At 40.0% G+C, this 17,619-nt stretch overlaps 1 protein-coding gene across 6 annotated transcripts in view; it reads left to right on the forward strand.

The window, feature by feature from the left end:
- The window catches only part of PLCH1 (phospholipase C eta 1), a 3,453,772-nt gene that overhangs the window by 2,642,578 nt on the left and 793,575 nt on the right, over positions 1–17,619 (forward strand). For all 6 annotated transcript variants that reach the window (XM_044070508.1, XM_044070510.1, XM_044070513.1 and 3 more), the window contains one exon: positions 8,624–8,744. In XM_044070508.1, the coding sequence (XP_043926443.1) occupies positions 8,624–8,744 (121 nt within the window). The remainder of the gene's footprint in view (positions 1–8,623; positions 8,745–17,619) is intronic.

Here is a 17,619-nt window from a genome sequence, read left to right on the forward strand (position 1 = left end):
CTTTTCCCGGTTAGGGGTCGCCACAGCGGAACTTCGGTCCGCTAATGATTGGTAGTGGATTTTTACGTACCGGGTTACCAGCCCTGATGCACAACCTTCAACGAAGGCATGCCCCATTCATGTATGCCTCCACACAGAAGATGCTCTAGCTGAGAATCGAACGGGGCAACATCTTGCTATGAGGCGACAACGCTACCGCAGCACCACCACCGCAGACACAAAAATACCACCCTAGTTCAATACTCTGACTTGACCCTAATTTGCTCTATCAAAACTAAACTCCAAAACCTTACACAGCAATCCTTATCTTTTGTCACATAGGTAAATAATCTGCAGTTATTTCTATTTAACTCATATTTAGAAAAACAACACTCTTCACTATCATCTCTGCCAGCACAGCCACACAAAATGTTCATCATAGGTGACTAATTGAAATTTGACCACCATGTCTTACATGTGGCTAAAATCATCAAAAACTAGTTTATTTTATTTATTTATTTTATTTTACATTTGTTGACCAGGCAAGTCCAACTGGATATATGTTTATTTTCAGTGGAGGCCCGGGGAGAAAAGCTCCAACGCAGATAATAATAAACATAACATAAGAACAATGTATTTGTAATATTAGAAAGCAATTATAAACATCGGCTAGAGTACCTTTTAAGACTAGAAAGAATTTATACCTAGGTTTAGAGATCAAATAATTAACATCATATAAAAAGAAGGAAATACAATATACATAAGCTGGGAACATGTATATAGAGTAACAAGCTTGCAGATTAAGTTCCAATTCTATAGTAGTGTATTTAAGAGCGAGATTAAGTTAATACACATGATAAAGACACATTCCTACTGTAGAAAGCTTAGTGAGCGGGTTAATACTCTGAAATAGTTACTAAGAAAAGACCAAGTAAATACAGACTTAGTTAGCTTACTGCTCATATTCTGTAAGGTTAATAAAAGGTAGTCATAGTGCAGCAGTAGTGAGATCAGTAAAGGTGAGAATGGCAGGGAGAAGTTTGTTAGTCTGGGTTGGTACAAGGGCAAAGCCAGTAAGCCTTGAGGTATGTTTTAAGTTGCTTTTTGAAAAGTGGTGTAGAAGAGAGAGATGTTAGTTCACTAGGAAGCAGGTTCCATGTTTTCCCCACAGTGTTGGAGAAGAGAGAGTCCCCAGCTCTATTGTTGGATTTCAGTGTGGATACTAGAAGTTTACTTGATGAGCGAAGGGTTGTAAGATTATTATAGGGGGAGATGAGGGTAGTCAGTATTGGAGTATTGCTAGGATGATAAAGGGTCTTATGGGTGGTAATAAGTTGGTGAAAGAGAAGCTGATTATGCAGTTCCAGCCATCCTAGCTGTTTGAGATTATAACTATGGTGGGTTCTAAATGGGGAGCCGGTGTCAAATCTGGCAATGTTATTATAGGAGGTAACAAGTTTGTTGAGATTGTTTTTAGATAGTTTGGTATAAATGGAGAGAGGCATAGAGGAAGGTAGAGATAAGATCTGTATGGGCAATAGTAGTTCTAGCTGTTGGAGTAAGAAAGGGTTTTAACCTATAGAGGGAGCCTAGTTTTCTGTTTACTGACTTTATTGTAGTGTTGATATGGGTAGCAAAGGTAAGGTTGTGGTCTATAGTTACACATAAGAGCTAGGTGGTTGGGTTGGGAGATATGACATTACCATTATTATATGTTACTGTGAGGTCTAATGTGGAGGCCTTTTGTGTAGGAGTGAAGAGTAATAGTTTAGTTTTTTGGGGGTTTAGGAGGAGGCAGCGCTGGATGAACTAATTTTCTACTATGTTAAATATTGGTTGGGTGAGGGATTGCAGTTCAGATATGGACGAAGCAGAGCATATTAATGTTGAGTCATCTGCATATTGTATGCAGGTGGCTCGAGTAGTATTCATGTTTAGATCATTGATAAAAATTGAAAATAAGAGAGGGCCCAAGATGGAGCCCTGAGGGGACCCCCAAGGTAACAGGAAGAGGGCTGGATAGGTTATTCTCCCAAAGTACAGTTTCTTTCCTGTTTTCTAAGTAGGGGTTGAACCATTTTAGTGCCTGAGTATCAAGTGAGAGGGAATTAAGTATGTTCATAATTAGCTGGTGGTTAACCATATCAAAGGCTTTAGAGAGGTCAATAAAGAGAGAAGAAGATAGAGTATTGTTATTGTGTTTTTGTTGATGCAGTCAGAAAAGGAAAAGAGGGCAGTGGTGGTGCTATGGAATGGCCTAAAACCATGCTGACAGTTGTATTATATAGTGTAAAAACCTACCTCACTTTCATAACCAGAAGATGTACAGACTTGAGTTTATTACTGCCATCTCTCCTCTATGCTGTTCCAATCTTCACTAACCTTCAAGTCTCACAACTGTCCAAACCTAAGCGATGGTATACTAAAGTAGCCATGTTTGCAGTAAATCATAACGTAACAAACCACTGCCTAACACTCAGAGAGATGAACTTGTTAGAACTACCCCATCACCTAGCTCTTTCTCCATTAACTACAGTACATAATATTCCCCATAAATCAGAAAATGTCCCAGACCTTAAATTAACATAACACTACTCCTGCAGTAGAATTTTACGCTCTAGACAAAATAACTTACTGTAAGCAAATCATAAAATACTGCAGGTGACTCTGTATACAAATAATGTAGTACCCCAACTATGGAACCACATCCCACTGCCATTGAAACCCATTCAAAAAGTAAAAATTTTTAATACACAACTAAAAGTTCACCTATGAAATCATTGGATGTGCTCTTGTATATCTGCAGGATAAATGGCAGTGTAATCTTCAGCTTGTCCTGTCATCAAACAATTTCTTTTCACCCAGAATCCTGTGTTCTACAACTAGTCTTCACCAGTACTTGAATAGTTTTAGTAGCAACTCCCAGCCATGTGTATAATTTTTATAGTTTTGTGACACTTCTGTACCCACGTCTACTTCCAATATAAACCTTATGATAGATGCACACACACAGTATATATATATATATATATATATATATATATATATATATATATATATATATATATATATATATATATATATACACACACACACACACACACACACACACCTAAATGTATGTAATTGCTCTAAACCTGCTCAGTACCCCAGCCATTAATTACAATTAACATTTTCTGCCCTACAGAGTTCCTTTCCTCACTTACATTTATAATCACTAATCATAGGAACTGTTATCTATTTGACTGTTTCAATAATACACCGCTTCAAATGCTTATTGTTCAGTGTCTTCTAAATGCATAATTATCTTTATACTGTAATTGCTTCCTTTATTTCATATGAATGTAATCTAATTAGCAAATGTGTGTGTAATTGTTAACGTACATTACTTAATGTCTCTTCCTGTATGTTATCGAATGTCTATATAAAAATGTTTGTTGGAGCTTTTTTCCCTGTGTGTCCGCTGAAATGAGGTTTCTGATTAAACTCAGTCAGACAAACCCGGTAAAGAAAAGCAACATAAAATAAAAATAAATAAATCATGTGACGTGGCCAAATTAATTGATATGTATGACATATCTCATTGTTAATTTGAGGATGTAAAAACAGCTATGATAAAGGAAGCAATGCAGGTCAGTCTTTAAATATGTGCCTGCATTTCCTTCTCCATATTAATGATGATGACAGTGTTTATAAAAACATGCATGCATTGTAATTGATACTGAATTATGTTAACTGTATAAGTGTCTATCCTCATATTAATTGCCGTTTTCCGTTGTACTCGTGCTGTTTTATTGGTTGATTGGCCAAGTCATAACACATTTATTTATTTATTTTACATTTGTGTACCAGGGACAAGAGGTCCTTTTTCAGGGGAGGCCTGGGGAAAAAAGCTCCATATTTATAAATAACCGTAAGATACATGCACAACATACAGATAAAAATATTGATTCAATCTCGGCTACAAGTACAGAATGAAAAATGTACATTTCACTGATACAATCTATAAGTCTAGGTAGGATACAAAGAATAGCAGTACTGTGATTGCAGGTAGAAAAGCAGGTTAAGTATACATATGCTTAGCAGGAGTATACTATTGAAATGTAAAAGTAACAGGTTGTGTTCCTTTAGCTGCCTTAAGACATCTATTTCCTAACCAGGGTTTGTGCAAGAGCAGGTCCATGATTCTGATAGGTGTAATTTGAGAAGTTTTTTAACACTGGAAGTGTTAGTAGTAGTTCTGATATTTAATGGCAGGGAATTCCAAGTTTTGGCTATGCAGTTGGAGTAAAGGGAAACTCCAGCTGCATTGTTAGGTTTAGATATATTTAGGAAGGATTTGTTAGAGTAAGTATTAGTAGACTTTAAAGTACTGGTGTTTTTTCTGGCTGATTTAGTATTCAGTGGGTGAAGATGAGTTGATTATAAGGAAATAGATTTGGTAGTTCGAGCCAGGATAGTTGTTTTAAAGCCAGACAATGATATCAGAAATTTGTTACTGTGGCAAATTTTGCAATTTTATTAAAGCAAGTTTTGAGTTTTGCTAGGTCAGATTTCTTAATGTTTGTAAGAATTTGTGAGGTGGCAAAAAACAAAAAAAAAACACAAAATAAAGTGGGGTGCTTTGCCCCCCACACCCCCCCTACTTAAATATACCAACACCAAAATCGAACCACAGTGTAGGAAATGGCAATGTCCCAAAAACGGCCCAGTGATTTTTTTTCCCTAGGAAAAAAATCGCTCTTCCATGTCTTCAGGATTTGGCCTTTTCGACATTAAGCTGTCACTGAAGGCACGTTTGAAGTTTTGAAAATTCGTTTAAATAGTAGGAACCTTATGAGGTATATAGTAGTGTAGAGATAAGATGGGTTCTTGCTGTAGTGGCCTTTGAAGATTAATTAAGAAAGTGTTGATTTCTGTACAGGATTCCTATTTTTGTGTGAACTTGTTTTATGGTCTGTGATATGTGCATGTCAAACTTTATATTATAGTCAATGACCACAACCAAGTGGATAAATAATTGTATGGTTTAATCATGAGATATTGAATGGTGGGTGGATGTCTGCAGCTCTAGCTGGATATAAGAACATGAGTTTTGTTTTGGTAGGTTTAAGTACAGGTCGTGTATTGTTTAGCCAAGATTCCACAGCATTAAATAATTTTTTGGAGCTTTTGTAGTATTGGGGTGGCATACAGCAGGGTGGAATCATCTGCATATTGAAGTACTGAGGCAAGTGGGGAGATGTGGCAGTATGAAGATTGTTAATAAAGATAATAAAAAGGACAGGTCCCAGAATAGATCCTTGTGGAACTCCCAAGGTCACAGGCAGTAACGAATAGAGATTTTGCTGCCATTTTACAGCTTGCTGGTATCCAGTTAGATATTGTTGGAACCAAGTAAGTGCACGATGGCTAAGTTTAAGTTCCGAGAGTGTAGTTATGAGTTTAGAATGGGAGACTGTATCAAAAGCTTTGGATATATCAAGAAAAATGGAGGAAAGTAAATTGCCGTCATTGTGATGGAGGTTACTCATGTTAGTAAAGTTAACAAGGGTGGTGGTATTGCTATGATTAGAACAGAAATCATGCTGAGTGTTCAATAGAAGATTGTTGGTTATTAGATAGTTCAAGATTGGAATACACCTCTCAAGAATGGATGCACCTCTCAAGTATTTTTGATAAGGGTGATAGTATAGCTATTGGCTGGTAATTTGGTAATTGTCGAGTTTCCACCTTTATGTAGTGGGATGTTATGTGATACTTTCCAAATTTTAGGGACTTGTTCTGAGATGGATCAATTTATTAATATGGATACTGGATAGGATATTGTTTCTGCAGTTATTCTTAGATATTCAGCAGCTAAATAGTCGGCAGCAAGCGAGTAGGTTTAAGCCTTTTGAGATATTTAACTATGGTGTTTATTGCGACATGTTGGAAAGAGAAGTTATTGGGATCTAGTGTGGGTACTACATGAGTCTGGGTAGGGGGAAAAATATTGTTTCTGAGGTTTAGTAAGTATTCAGTTGAAGTATCAGTTAAATTGTGAGGCTATATTGTCTTTATTATCGGTGAGTGTCGGGGAGGGAGTACTAGTTTGTCCTGGCTGCAGGATTTTTTTTTTTTTTTATGGCAGCCCAGAATATTTGTGGGTTTCTTTGATTTTTTGATTAGATGCTGCTATAGTAATTTATTTTGTCCTGATTGTTATGTTTTTTTAGCTTTACTTCATAGTTCTAGATATGTTTGGTTGTTTGTTGTAGCTTTGTCGTTGAGCCATTTCTCCCAGGCTCTAGTTTTTAACAGAGATCTTGTTTTTTTGGTTAGCCTGTGGGCATAATGGGATTTCATTTCTATTGATCTTGGGGTGGGGGGATGTTTAGGGTATTGAGGAAGGTTGAGTTAAAGTACTCAACTGCAGTATCTAAAAGGAAATATTTGAGTGGTGCCCAGTTGCATTTTTTTAAAACTAGTTATGAAGTCTTGGCGAATAATTTTTTTTCTTATCTCAGATTTACTTATGAAGTCTTGGCGAATAATTTTTTTTCTTATCTCAGACTTGGTGGTAAGTTTATGTGGATTTATTCGGTGTTGGAGAATGTAAGTTGGAATATGGACACTGAGGCTATCTGGAAGACAAAGTGTAGGGATAAATTTGGCCTGTTTGTAAGGATCCAGTCTAGGACTGAATGTTTTATTTGATGTTTTGTCTACTCTAGTACAAGTTTGGATTGTTTGTAAAACAAACGTGTATTTTAATGTGGTCAGAGGGATTTTGAGAGCTACAGGAGAACCAGTCCACATTAAAGTTACCCATTATAATTGTTTCCTGAGGAAGGGATGTTGCTGTCCAGTTTAAGATGTGTTCTAGAGTAGTCAGATTGTTCTCAGGTGGGATGTAGGCTCCCACTATGTTCAGATGTTTCTTGGGATTAATTGTTAGGTTAGTAAACAGTATTTTGGTGGTGGTAAAGTTTGGGATGGTTAGGTCTAGCCTTTCTAAATTGAGATTGTTTTTGTATAGAAAGGCGACACCACCAACCTCTTTTCTGTTGTCTTTCTAGCCTATGAGAGGTTTCTGGAGTAGTCCATTTACAGGGCTAATGAATAAACAAACACGTGTATCCTGTTAAACTGCAACAAACAACAGTCTTGCATTTGGCATGGCTGTTAAGCCGCTTATGCCAGTAGGGTCACCATGCATTTCATTGAATACCATTTTCACCGAGTCAGTAATCATTTAAAAAAAAACATGAAAACTCATTTTGCTGAAAGCACATTTTGTTGAATCACAAACCTTAGACAGCTGTATAAAGCTATAGAGAATCACAGCTAGTGTGGTCTTGGATTATAGGAATTTTACAAGGCAAATAAGTCAGGGAAGACCTTTTGTACCTTGTCACTGCATATTCTCATGTTGTGCTCCTCTCACTAGAAGTTTCTATTGTACGCCAGCAATGTGGCATTTTCTTTTTTCTCCATGGCTACACAGTTGTGGACTGAGTTTGTTTAATTAAGGGAAAGGGCTTGTCCCCTGCCCGACAAGCTTTTGAAGTTATATTTGCTGTGTATGAAAATGTCTTTGAAATCTGATTTAATGAAATGTGTTTTCAATTGTTTCTTTTAGTGATGTGTGATTTAATGAAAATGGTTTCCACCAAAAGACATATAATTGTCAGTGGACACAGCTCACAAGTTACGCAGGGTCACTTGATGTCCTTGTGCTCTTCTGAAGTTGTTGAATGAACTTCTAATGCTGTTAAACTTTAGTACAACTGAGTATTTGTATTCCAAACTTGTTTCTATTTTCATGATGAAGTCATGTATATAACAATTAGAAGGCTACCTGTACAGTACTGTCTGCAGATATATACTTGAGATATTGAACATACTTGATTAGGAAAATGAATCATAACAGACTGTGGATTATTGGTGACACAGTGGCTAGCATTGTTGCCTCACAGCAAGAGGTTACCTATTTCGATTCTCGGCTAGGGTGCCTTCTGTGTGGAGTCTGCATGTCCTCCTTTTGTTCATGTGGGTTTCCTCTGGGTGCTCCGGTGTCCTTCCACATTCCAATGACATGAACTAGGTGGATCAGACAATCTAAACTGGCCATAGGTGAAAGTGTGAATGCAAGTGAGTAGTATGGAAGAACTACAGTGGCAGGGCTAGCCCACCTGGTGGAGTAAACCTTAGTTCTTTATGGTTGTCATTGTTAAGGTAACAACCTGAACCCGTCTACAAAAATGGGAAAAGGAGTTGTGGATGGATGGATGGATCAGTGGAATTATTGACAAAATTCTAGGAAATGAAAGGGAAAAAAATCTGGTATGCATATTGTTAGGTAATTCATTACAAGTATCTTCTAGATGTACTGTAATGGTGAGATGTGTTGACAGTTCAGCTGGTCTGCCCTGTTCCATTAACAGAACCACATGTATTGGAAAACAAGCAGACAGTATACTGTTGAGTGATTTTGCAAAAATATGATAAAGGGTATTAGCAAATGAAAACTGTAAAGAAGCAGAAATGAAATGTAAAATGTTTTTGGTAAAAAAATGTTTGCTTATTTACATTTATTTCTTGACCCATTCATTTCACATAGAATAACACTGATCTGTTTTATTCTATGTTTTTTTTCCAGTTGACTGCTGGGATGGCCCAGATGGAGAACCTGTAGTGCAACATGGCTACACCCTTACCTCAAAAATACTGCTAAAAGACGTCATTGACACAATCAACAAGTATGCCTTTGTCAAGAATGAGTAAGTGCTGACAAAAGACATGAATTACCTTAAATTCTCTTGTTTACTCAGCTTCATATCACTCTGTTAAGCTAAAATAGGTAGTATTGTGGAAGTAACAGCAATGGAAAACTAAACAGATGCACTCTTTGTGTGGCCTGTACAAAGCACATCAAAAATAAGCTATAAAGAGCTGACAGCTTCCAGTCATGTGAATATAATTTAGACGTTATTTACTTGCCAATACCTTTGTCTCTCAGCTTCCTTTTATTTTCCTTCTGTCCTGTTTGTTATTTGCTTGTTTGCTAATTTTAACATTTTTCCCTTCCTGCCTCAGTGCCTTTCATTGTATGATTTCTATGTATTCCTTCACAATTTGTTGTGCTTTTTTTCTTACATACTTATTTTTTGAAATGCCTAGTGGATTTTCTGAGAAGTTACGGATTTTCTTCTGTCCAATTACTTATGATTAAATGTTTTTGTAGTAGTGTCCTCTAGACCACAGGCCTAGTAAGCACTTGTGCCTTGTCATTCTGCACTCAAAAAACATTCCTGGCGAACAGAATTTCATTCATAAATGACATCCTGTTTAACACTGTAATACATCAGTTACACATCTCACATTTTATAAAATGGAGAGTGGAGACCAAAAGACAGTTTCTGCATCCTGCTGTGTTACCACAAGGTTAAGGAAGTACTCTCATCAAGTTTTGTCATGACCATTAACCAAATTTTGGCAGCCACTGATTTTCATGGTGACACAGCCAGGTAGCACCAACAGATGAAAGTCTTAAAGGATCCATTTCCATGGCAATAATGCCAAGGGCATTGTTCTGTTGCTGCAAGCAGAAACAGCATTATGTTACAGCCTCTTTGCCCAAAATAGAGGAGTTGACAGTCTTGCCTGTTGAAGCCTGTCATATATACACAGAGCTAGAAGTGAAGCATTTGCCAAGGTTGCTGCATACTGTTTCACAGGTTCTTAGATTTGCATATGAGAATTGTAGAAATACAGATAAACATATACAGAATGGGGTGATACTAAGCAATACACTGATCACTGGTACGTTAAACATAAGTGTTTTACCATTTTGAGTGCTTGCAACCCTGTTTGTGTAGTTTGTGTAATGCCTTAGTTCCTACTAATGCCAACACAAATGTTTTGCACTAGAGCACATTTTTCTTTCAGTAGTAGTCTTGGCCTGTCATCATTAGGGACCTCTCATCAGCTCATGTAACCCCTTGCAGTTAACATGTAAGTGAATGTTGTGAGCCAGGGATAGCGGAGTACATCTGAGGATCGTTGCACACAGAGTCCCTTGTGACATCTATACCATACAAACACACCTTACATCTTGTTAGGTGCTAGAGAACTGTCATACATCCTTCAGGAAAACCCCTTTTGTGACACCATTCATATATCCACAATTAGCTATGAGCACCATCTCAAATTATGTAAGCTGCATCTGTGTAGTGTAACCTGACCTGCTGCTATAATCCAGGTAGCACTGTTACTGTCACCTCTAATTGATGGCAGGGAAGATCCAGTAGTTTTTGTAGCAATCAGCTTGTCCTGGGGATTATCAGAATACAGGCTCTGTTGTGTAAAGAACCTTTTTTGATTTTCAATGAAACAAGGTTACCTTGTGTGCCAACCCTTGATTTATGCCAAGCGTGGTGATACAAGTGTCTCTTAATCAGACCATCCATTCCCTAGATATTCACAGACAGATGAAGTTCTACCTGGACACTAATAAAAATTACAGAAGATCAGATCAGTCTTTTATGGCATTTGCAGAGAGGAAGAAAGGGCAAATCTTCTCTAGGTGGATACCACACTGTATTACTTTCTGCCATTAATTCCTTTAAAAAAAGTTACCTGGAGGTAGAATGTCACACTTCACTAGGGACACAGCTATCATGGTAGCTTTCCTGAAAGGGGGGGGGGACCTCCTGGTATCATCAAGGAAGCAACAACTTGGTCCTCTGTCTGTACTCTCTCAAAATACTGCAAACTGAACAATACTGCAGGACTTGCAGTAAAAATGTTGAAGTCCATGTTGCCTTCCTCCACAAAGATATCAACCACCCAAAGGACTTGAAGGGAAAACTGGGGAAGACATGCATGACATTATGACTATAGCAGTGACTTACACGATAAACGGAGTGTAGTTGTGTTGTTAGATTTCCATAATTGTAGATATTTAAATGTAGTCACTGCTGCAGTCTGATCCCTCCTTCCTCTTTGGGGCATTCAGGACTGGAGAGGGGACATTTGTTTTATTCCCTTTTCCCCCCGATTAATTGCTGGCTTAGCAAAACCTTGGTCTCCTTCCTCTGAAAGGTTATTGTAGGAGCCCTTGTCTGACATATTATTCATAGGTCAGTAGTCTACAGTTGGGGAAAAAAAGGAAAGGCTTTTGCTTTGTGAGAAGTCTGGGCATTCCTTAGGTAAGGGCAAGAAAAAAACAGAAGATGGCCAGCGGCATGTTGAAGTGCTTGAGGACTTTTGGGGGAGTTGAAGACATACTGTCAGCATAATGGGATGGTGAAGAGCTATGAAACTTGTACTAATTTTAGGATTTCACCTGTGGTAGAGATCCCTGAAGTCATGACTACATTAATGACTACAGTCAAACATCAGCTTTGTAGTTGTAGACGTTGATTTACTTTAGCTTTGCATTACTCAGTTGACCTTAAGCATCCTGTGAGATTAGCCTTTTGACAGTTTGGATCATCTTTTCTTGATTTTCTCTGTAGTAAAAAAACCCAAAAAAACACTGAACTGCTGAGGACTATTTTCCCGTGTTATTCCTCGGAAATGCAGGTTTATATGTTTATACTAAGCCAGTAGTATGTCAACCATAGTAGGGTTAGGCAGCAGTGCCATAAAAGAAGAATCCTTTAAGGTGGGCTAATGTTTCAGAAGATGATAGTAGAGGATGGAGTTAATCTGGGAAATAATGACCGAATATTTTTTATCTTGGATTATGCTGGAGGGATGGGGAATAGTGAGGAAGAGGAAAAGAGAAGCATACAAGGAACATGATCCTTGAGATGGGATAATATTTAATTTCAGTCGGCCTGAAGTCTTGGGTCCTGCATCAGTTGCTGTCTCATCTTCCATGATGTCAGGTTGTCAGGGGTATGAAGCATGCAGCCAACGCCATTACATCAGTCTTTCTTGCCGTGCGGTGCCCGAAGCAGAAGCAGTTTGCAAATGCTGGTTGGCTGACTCTTGAAATATTCGTTTTCGAGTTTCAGATCCGAAGTCTTCAACTAAGCTAAGCACCCCATTGGGGATCCTTTTTCTTGATCTAAACCAATGTCAGTAAAAGTTAACAATTGTATTTCTTGTGGAAAGCAAATACCTCATAAAGATTTTCATTCGTACTGCATTCCTTGCCTAGGCCCAGACCATGACGTACCTCGCTGTCAGTTTTATGCCTTATTCAACCCCCATACTATTCGTCATCGGTTAATTTTCGCATCTAAATATTTTGATACTCGGTTCAATTATCCAGAAATGGCTTCGGTAAGCCACCCGACTACTGACATTCCGAAAAAACGCAAAGATAAATCATAGACAGACCGCATAGGTCCAAAGCTGCCGACGACGTTTCTCCTAAGCTAGTCGCCAGTTCGCTGGTACTCAGTGAGGCGCTTTCGCAGCCCCTGATACCCGCTACTTCAGATTTGCAGGCCTCTACTGAAACCTATTCGGAGTCCAGTATGCTGTGAGATGCTTCTTCAACTGTGGAACCTGCAGATGTCTCTACCTTGGATGGGTCTGGAGCCGCTGTGCAGGCACCAGCTTCTGAGGGTGTATTCAGGCCTACTGACTTTCATATTAAACCGACGCTATCTTCTTCTTCAAGGCCTAAAACTTGATCAATGCCTAGAAAACAGATGCCCAGACCGCATGGTCTGGCTCCTATGCCTATAAAACAAATGATAAGAATGGCTGAAAACCTTAGTACTCTAATGAGGGGAAGCCACCCTTCCCCCTCTAAGGGACCTAGAACTGATTTTCCTTCTGATTCTTCTGATCAGGATTCTGAAATTTCTGTTTTCTCTGATGACCAGGAGTTGCCCTTGTCTACCTATGAGGATTCTGATGCAGTGGACTCCATTTTCCACTTCTTCCCCTCCAGAGGATTTTTCTTTTAGTGAAACCTTGCATACTCTTAGAAAGCATTTCTGCTGGGAAAGCCAGGATTACTCTGACTCCAAAAAGAGGCTTAGGGAATTCTTATTCCTACCTCAACACAGGCCTTTAGCCATCTCTCCCGTACTGGACATTGTAGATGATGCCTTCTCGGAATCTATCCTGGCTCCTGAATCTTTACCTCCTACTCCTAGAAAACCTGACAGGTATTACATGGTACCTGACTCTCACAAGTTCCTTTTTAAAACTCCTACTGCGGATCCTGAGACCATTTCACAGGGACCCAAGGGCATTAAGGCTACTACTGCCAAAAACCCTACCCCCTCTGATAGAGATTCCAGGGCCCTGGATAGATGGGGTAAGAAGGTATACACTTCTGCAACTTTGGTCATTAGGGCCCTAAACTGCCAGTTTCATATGTTAAAGTATCAGCAGCATATTATTGGAATTATGTTGATTCCTGACTGTGCTGAAAATAAAGAATTACAGGATTTAATGCATTCTGCTGAACAAGTTGGAAAACGTACTTTGCAATGTGGTTTTGATTCATTAGAGGCATCTTGCAAGGCTGCTGTCACTGGGTTTGTACTTAGAAGGCATGCCTGGCTTAAGGAGCAATCTTTGCCAGATCATGTTAAAGCTAAATTAATGGATGCTCCCTTAAACCAAGACCGCCTGTTTGGCAAAGATGGAGGAAAAAGCTAACTCTATACAAACTGTTAAAGATTTCCTACAAGTGCAACCTCCCAGATTTAGTAGGCATTGGCCTTCTAAGAATTGGTCTTTTCCTGCTTCTTTCAGGCCTTCTCAGTCCAAACCCAGAACCAGCAGAACACCCAGGCTCAAGTCCCAGGGTACATACAGGACTAAACAATGGGGGGCTCACATTTCCAAATCAGGGAGTGATAAGACTCCCCCTTATGGTAAACTGTCACAATGACTTAACTTTAAACCTTCCAAGCCCTGCTCAATTGACTGTTCCTTTAGGAGGAAAGATCGCCCTGCATGCAAAAAATTGGGAACTCATTACCCAAGACAAATGGGTGTTAAATATAGTTTTCCAAGGATACAGATTCCAGTTCCACTCCTTACCAACCCCAAACGGTTGACCAGACCTACCCCCAAATCAGTGGGCACAGGCTCAAAGGCAAGTTCTCTCTCTTCTAAGCATCAGGGCTATTCAACCTGTCCCAGAAGAAGAATGGGGGCAAGGTTTCTACTCAAGACTTTTCCTGGTACCTAGAAAAGACAATTCCTGGCATCCTATTCTGGACCTGTCTATCCTAAACACCTCTTTAGAAATCCCAAAATTCAAAATGCTAACTCTTCATCAGCTGCTTCCCATGCTAGGCAAAAATGCCTGGTTGGCAACACTGGATTTAAAGGAAGTCGACCTGTACATCCCAATAAGGGAATCTTGCAGAAGAAACCTATGCTTCAGAGCAGGCTACATGCACTATCAATTCTATGCACTGCCCTTTGGTTTATCTACTGCGCCCAGGGTATTCACAAAGTGCCTAGCTCAAGTCATTGCATTTTGCAGACAAAGAAATATTCAAATATACCCATACCCGGACGATTGTCTTTCAGGCAGAAAGCCAGGACATACTAATAAATCATCTGGCATTTGTAAAGAAATTACTAACTTCTCTGGGGTATGCCATAAATGAAAAGAAATCACGTCTAGTACCCTGTCAACAAATTGTATTCCTGGGAGCAAGCTTGAATACAACTTCCCAGATGGCCTACCTCACGCCAGAGAAAAAAGTTCATTTGACAGCCTACATAAAACTACTGGCCACAAAGACCCACCTATCTGCAAGGAAAATACTGCAAGCACTGGGGTTCATGGCCTCTTGCATACTACTGATTCCATATGCAAGACTGCATATGAGGAATTTACAATGGTATCTAAAACGCCTATGGTGTTAACATTCTCAGGAACTAGAATCAATGATTTCTATCATACCTTGCCTAAAGATAGAGTTCCTTTGGTGGGCAGAGACCTGCCACCAAAACAAGGGACTGGCATTCACTCTACCCCCTGCTGCCCAAACCCTAACAATAGACGCATCAGACTATGTATGGGGGGCTCACTTGGCAGGGCAGTGCATTCATGGCAAATGGAACCCAAATCAAATGCACCTGCATATCAGTCAAAAAGAAATGTTAGCTGTACAGAATGCTGTGACAGCCTTCAAGGACCACATTCTTCCAGAACAATTATTGGTAAAGACAAACAGCACCACTGTTATGTGGTACATAAACAAGCAGGGGGGAACCCACACATACCCTCTCTGCAGATTAGCCATGGCTCTGTGGAACACAGCCTTGAGATACCAAGTGCACCTTTAAGCTCAATTCCTGCCAGGCAAGCTAAATACACTGGCAGATAACCTAAGCAGAAATCTCATGGACCCACACGAGCGGAAACTGGAACCAAAGATATTCAACATGTTGAGAAACAAATGGGGGAGCCCAGATATAGACCTGTTTGCCTCCCCTCAGAACTGCCAATTGGACAAATTCTGCACAAGGACTCCCCACAAACAAGCTTGGAAAGTGGATGTCCTGTCCTTCACCTGGAAAAAACTATCAGTTTATACCATTCCCCCCCTCTGCCTCTCCTCTCCATAGTGCTACTAAAGATCAAACAGGACAAGCCAAGGGCAATACTGATTGCACCAGACTGGCCACGCCAACAATGGTACCCCCTCTTGTGCAGTGTGACACTGCTGGAACCATGGCACCTGCCTCAGACCCCTGCCCTGCTGTCCCAGCAGGAGGGCCAGATTCTACACCCATAGCTTCAAACCCTGAACCTGGCAGCCTGGCTAATTACATGATCTCTCTGATACCATCCTCAGTAAGCAAGTGATGGATGTAATTCTGGAGGCAAGGAGGCCTAGTACTAGAAAATCCTATGCTGAAAAATGGAAAAGATTCTGTTCCTGGAGCCAAACTCAGGGGATGGACACAACAGTGCCCAGTTTACCCCATATTCTTCAATACTTAACTGAGATGCCTCACAAGGGCCTTTCCTTTTCTAACATCAAAATTCATGCCTCGGCCATTTCAGCTCATTGTAATACAGAGCCACCACCTCTTCTGTCATCCACTGCTGAAGCAATTCCTCAGAGGGGTCAAAAACGTAAGACCACCCAGGAGAGCCCCTACTCCAGCCTGGGACCTTAGCTTTTCATTGGAAAAGCTCACTTTACCTCCCACTGAGCCAGCTGCAAATGCAGAGTTGAAATTCCTTTCTTGGAAAACAGCCTTCTTTCTAGCCATCACTTCAGCAAGAAGGGTGTCTGAATTACAGGCCCACATGGCAGTGGAGCCTTTCATCATCTTACATGCAGATAGGGTGTCCCTCAGGACCAATCCTTCCTTTATGGCCAAGGTGGTATCCAGTGTGGCCCTTAATCAGTCCATTCATTTGCCAACCTTCTTTAATAATCCACAGAACAAAAGGGAAATGAATACCACATTCCTTGGACATGCACAGACAACTTAGATTGTACCTGGGCAGGACTAAGCCTCTCAGGAAATCTGAACAGCTGCTGGCTGCATTTGCTGCAGAGGGGAAGGCCATTTCAAAGCAAACCATTTCTAAGTGGATAGGCCATTGCATTAATTTCTGCTATAAGCACCATGGAAAACCTACCCCACAGGGGATAAGACCTCATTCCACCAGGGCTGCATCTACCTCTACAGCCTTTCTGAGAGGTGTCCCCACCAGGGACATCCTGGAAGCTGCTACCATGAGCTTTGTACATACCTTCACCAAGCATTACCACTTGCCATTTTTTTCTATATCCAGGGCTGGCTTTGCCACTGCAGTCTTGCAGGGCCTTATAGCTGGTCCTAATGCTATCGAATTGCCTCCTCCGATCCTTAGCTTTGGGAATCTACCCAAATTTGATGACTTCAACAGTGAAACACGAAGAACATAGTACAGTTGTGTACACTTACCATAAATGTAGATGTTTGAGTGTATTCACTGTTGCAGTCCTGGTTACCCTCCCTCCAGCCCCCTGACTTGTATTGATTATACCTCTGTTATTGTTTACTATGCTTAAAGCTTTCTGGTGTATGTGCTTTTTGTTGGAGGTGTAACCTTGTATATAATTGCTTCCCATTTTGGGGGCACCTGACATCTGGGGCAAGAAAAACTGATGTAATGGCGTTGGTTGCATGCTTTATACCCCTGACTACCTGACGTCATGGAAGATGAGACAGCAACCAACGCAGGACCCAAGACTTTGATAATCAGGCCGACTGAGGGCTACCTGCAAGCAGATAACCCAAATGTGATGATTGCAACAGTGAATACACTCGAACATCTACATTTATGGTAAGTGTACACAACTGTACTTTTCACACTATCTTATGTATAGGTGAAGCTTTTTTCCAAACAGGAGGGAGGAGATTAGTGATAAATTTCTCCCAAAATAAAATTAGGCCTTTGGAATTTATAATAGCCAGATCTGATGATGTCCATTTAATCCGTTTCTCAGTGTTTGGGTATCGGATCCAAACTGGCTGCCTGCATTAGACTTTCTGATCCAACTCTCAAGCTCCTCCCTCTATCCATAATGCTCCAGTCAGCTAATAATACATCATATCTCATTTGCTGCCATCTCGCATAGACACAGATCCCTCTCTGAGAACTACTTTGGCTAGTTTTTGCAGTCTTTTCTGAGTTATTACCTTTCTTTTATACCC

The sequence above is a fragment of the Protopterus annectens genome, chromosome 4.part1 (assembly GCF_019279795.1).
Source record: "Protopterus annectens isolate FY-2018-M chromosome 4.part1, PAN1.0, whole genome shotgun sequence".
Classification (NCBI taxonomy): domain Eukaryota; kingdom Metazoa; phylum Chordata; order Ceratodontiformes; family Protopteridae; genus Protopterus; species Protopterus annectens.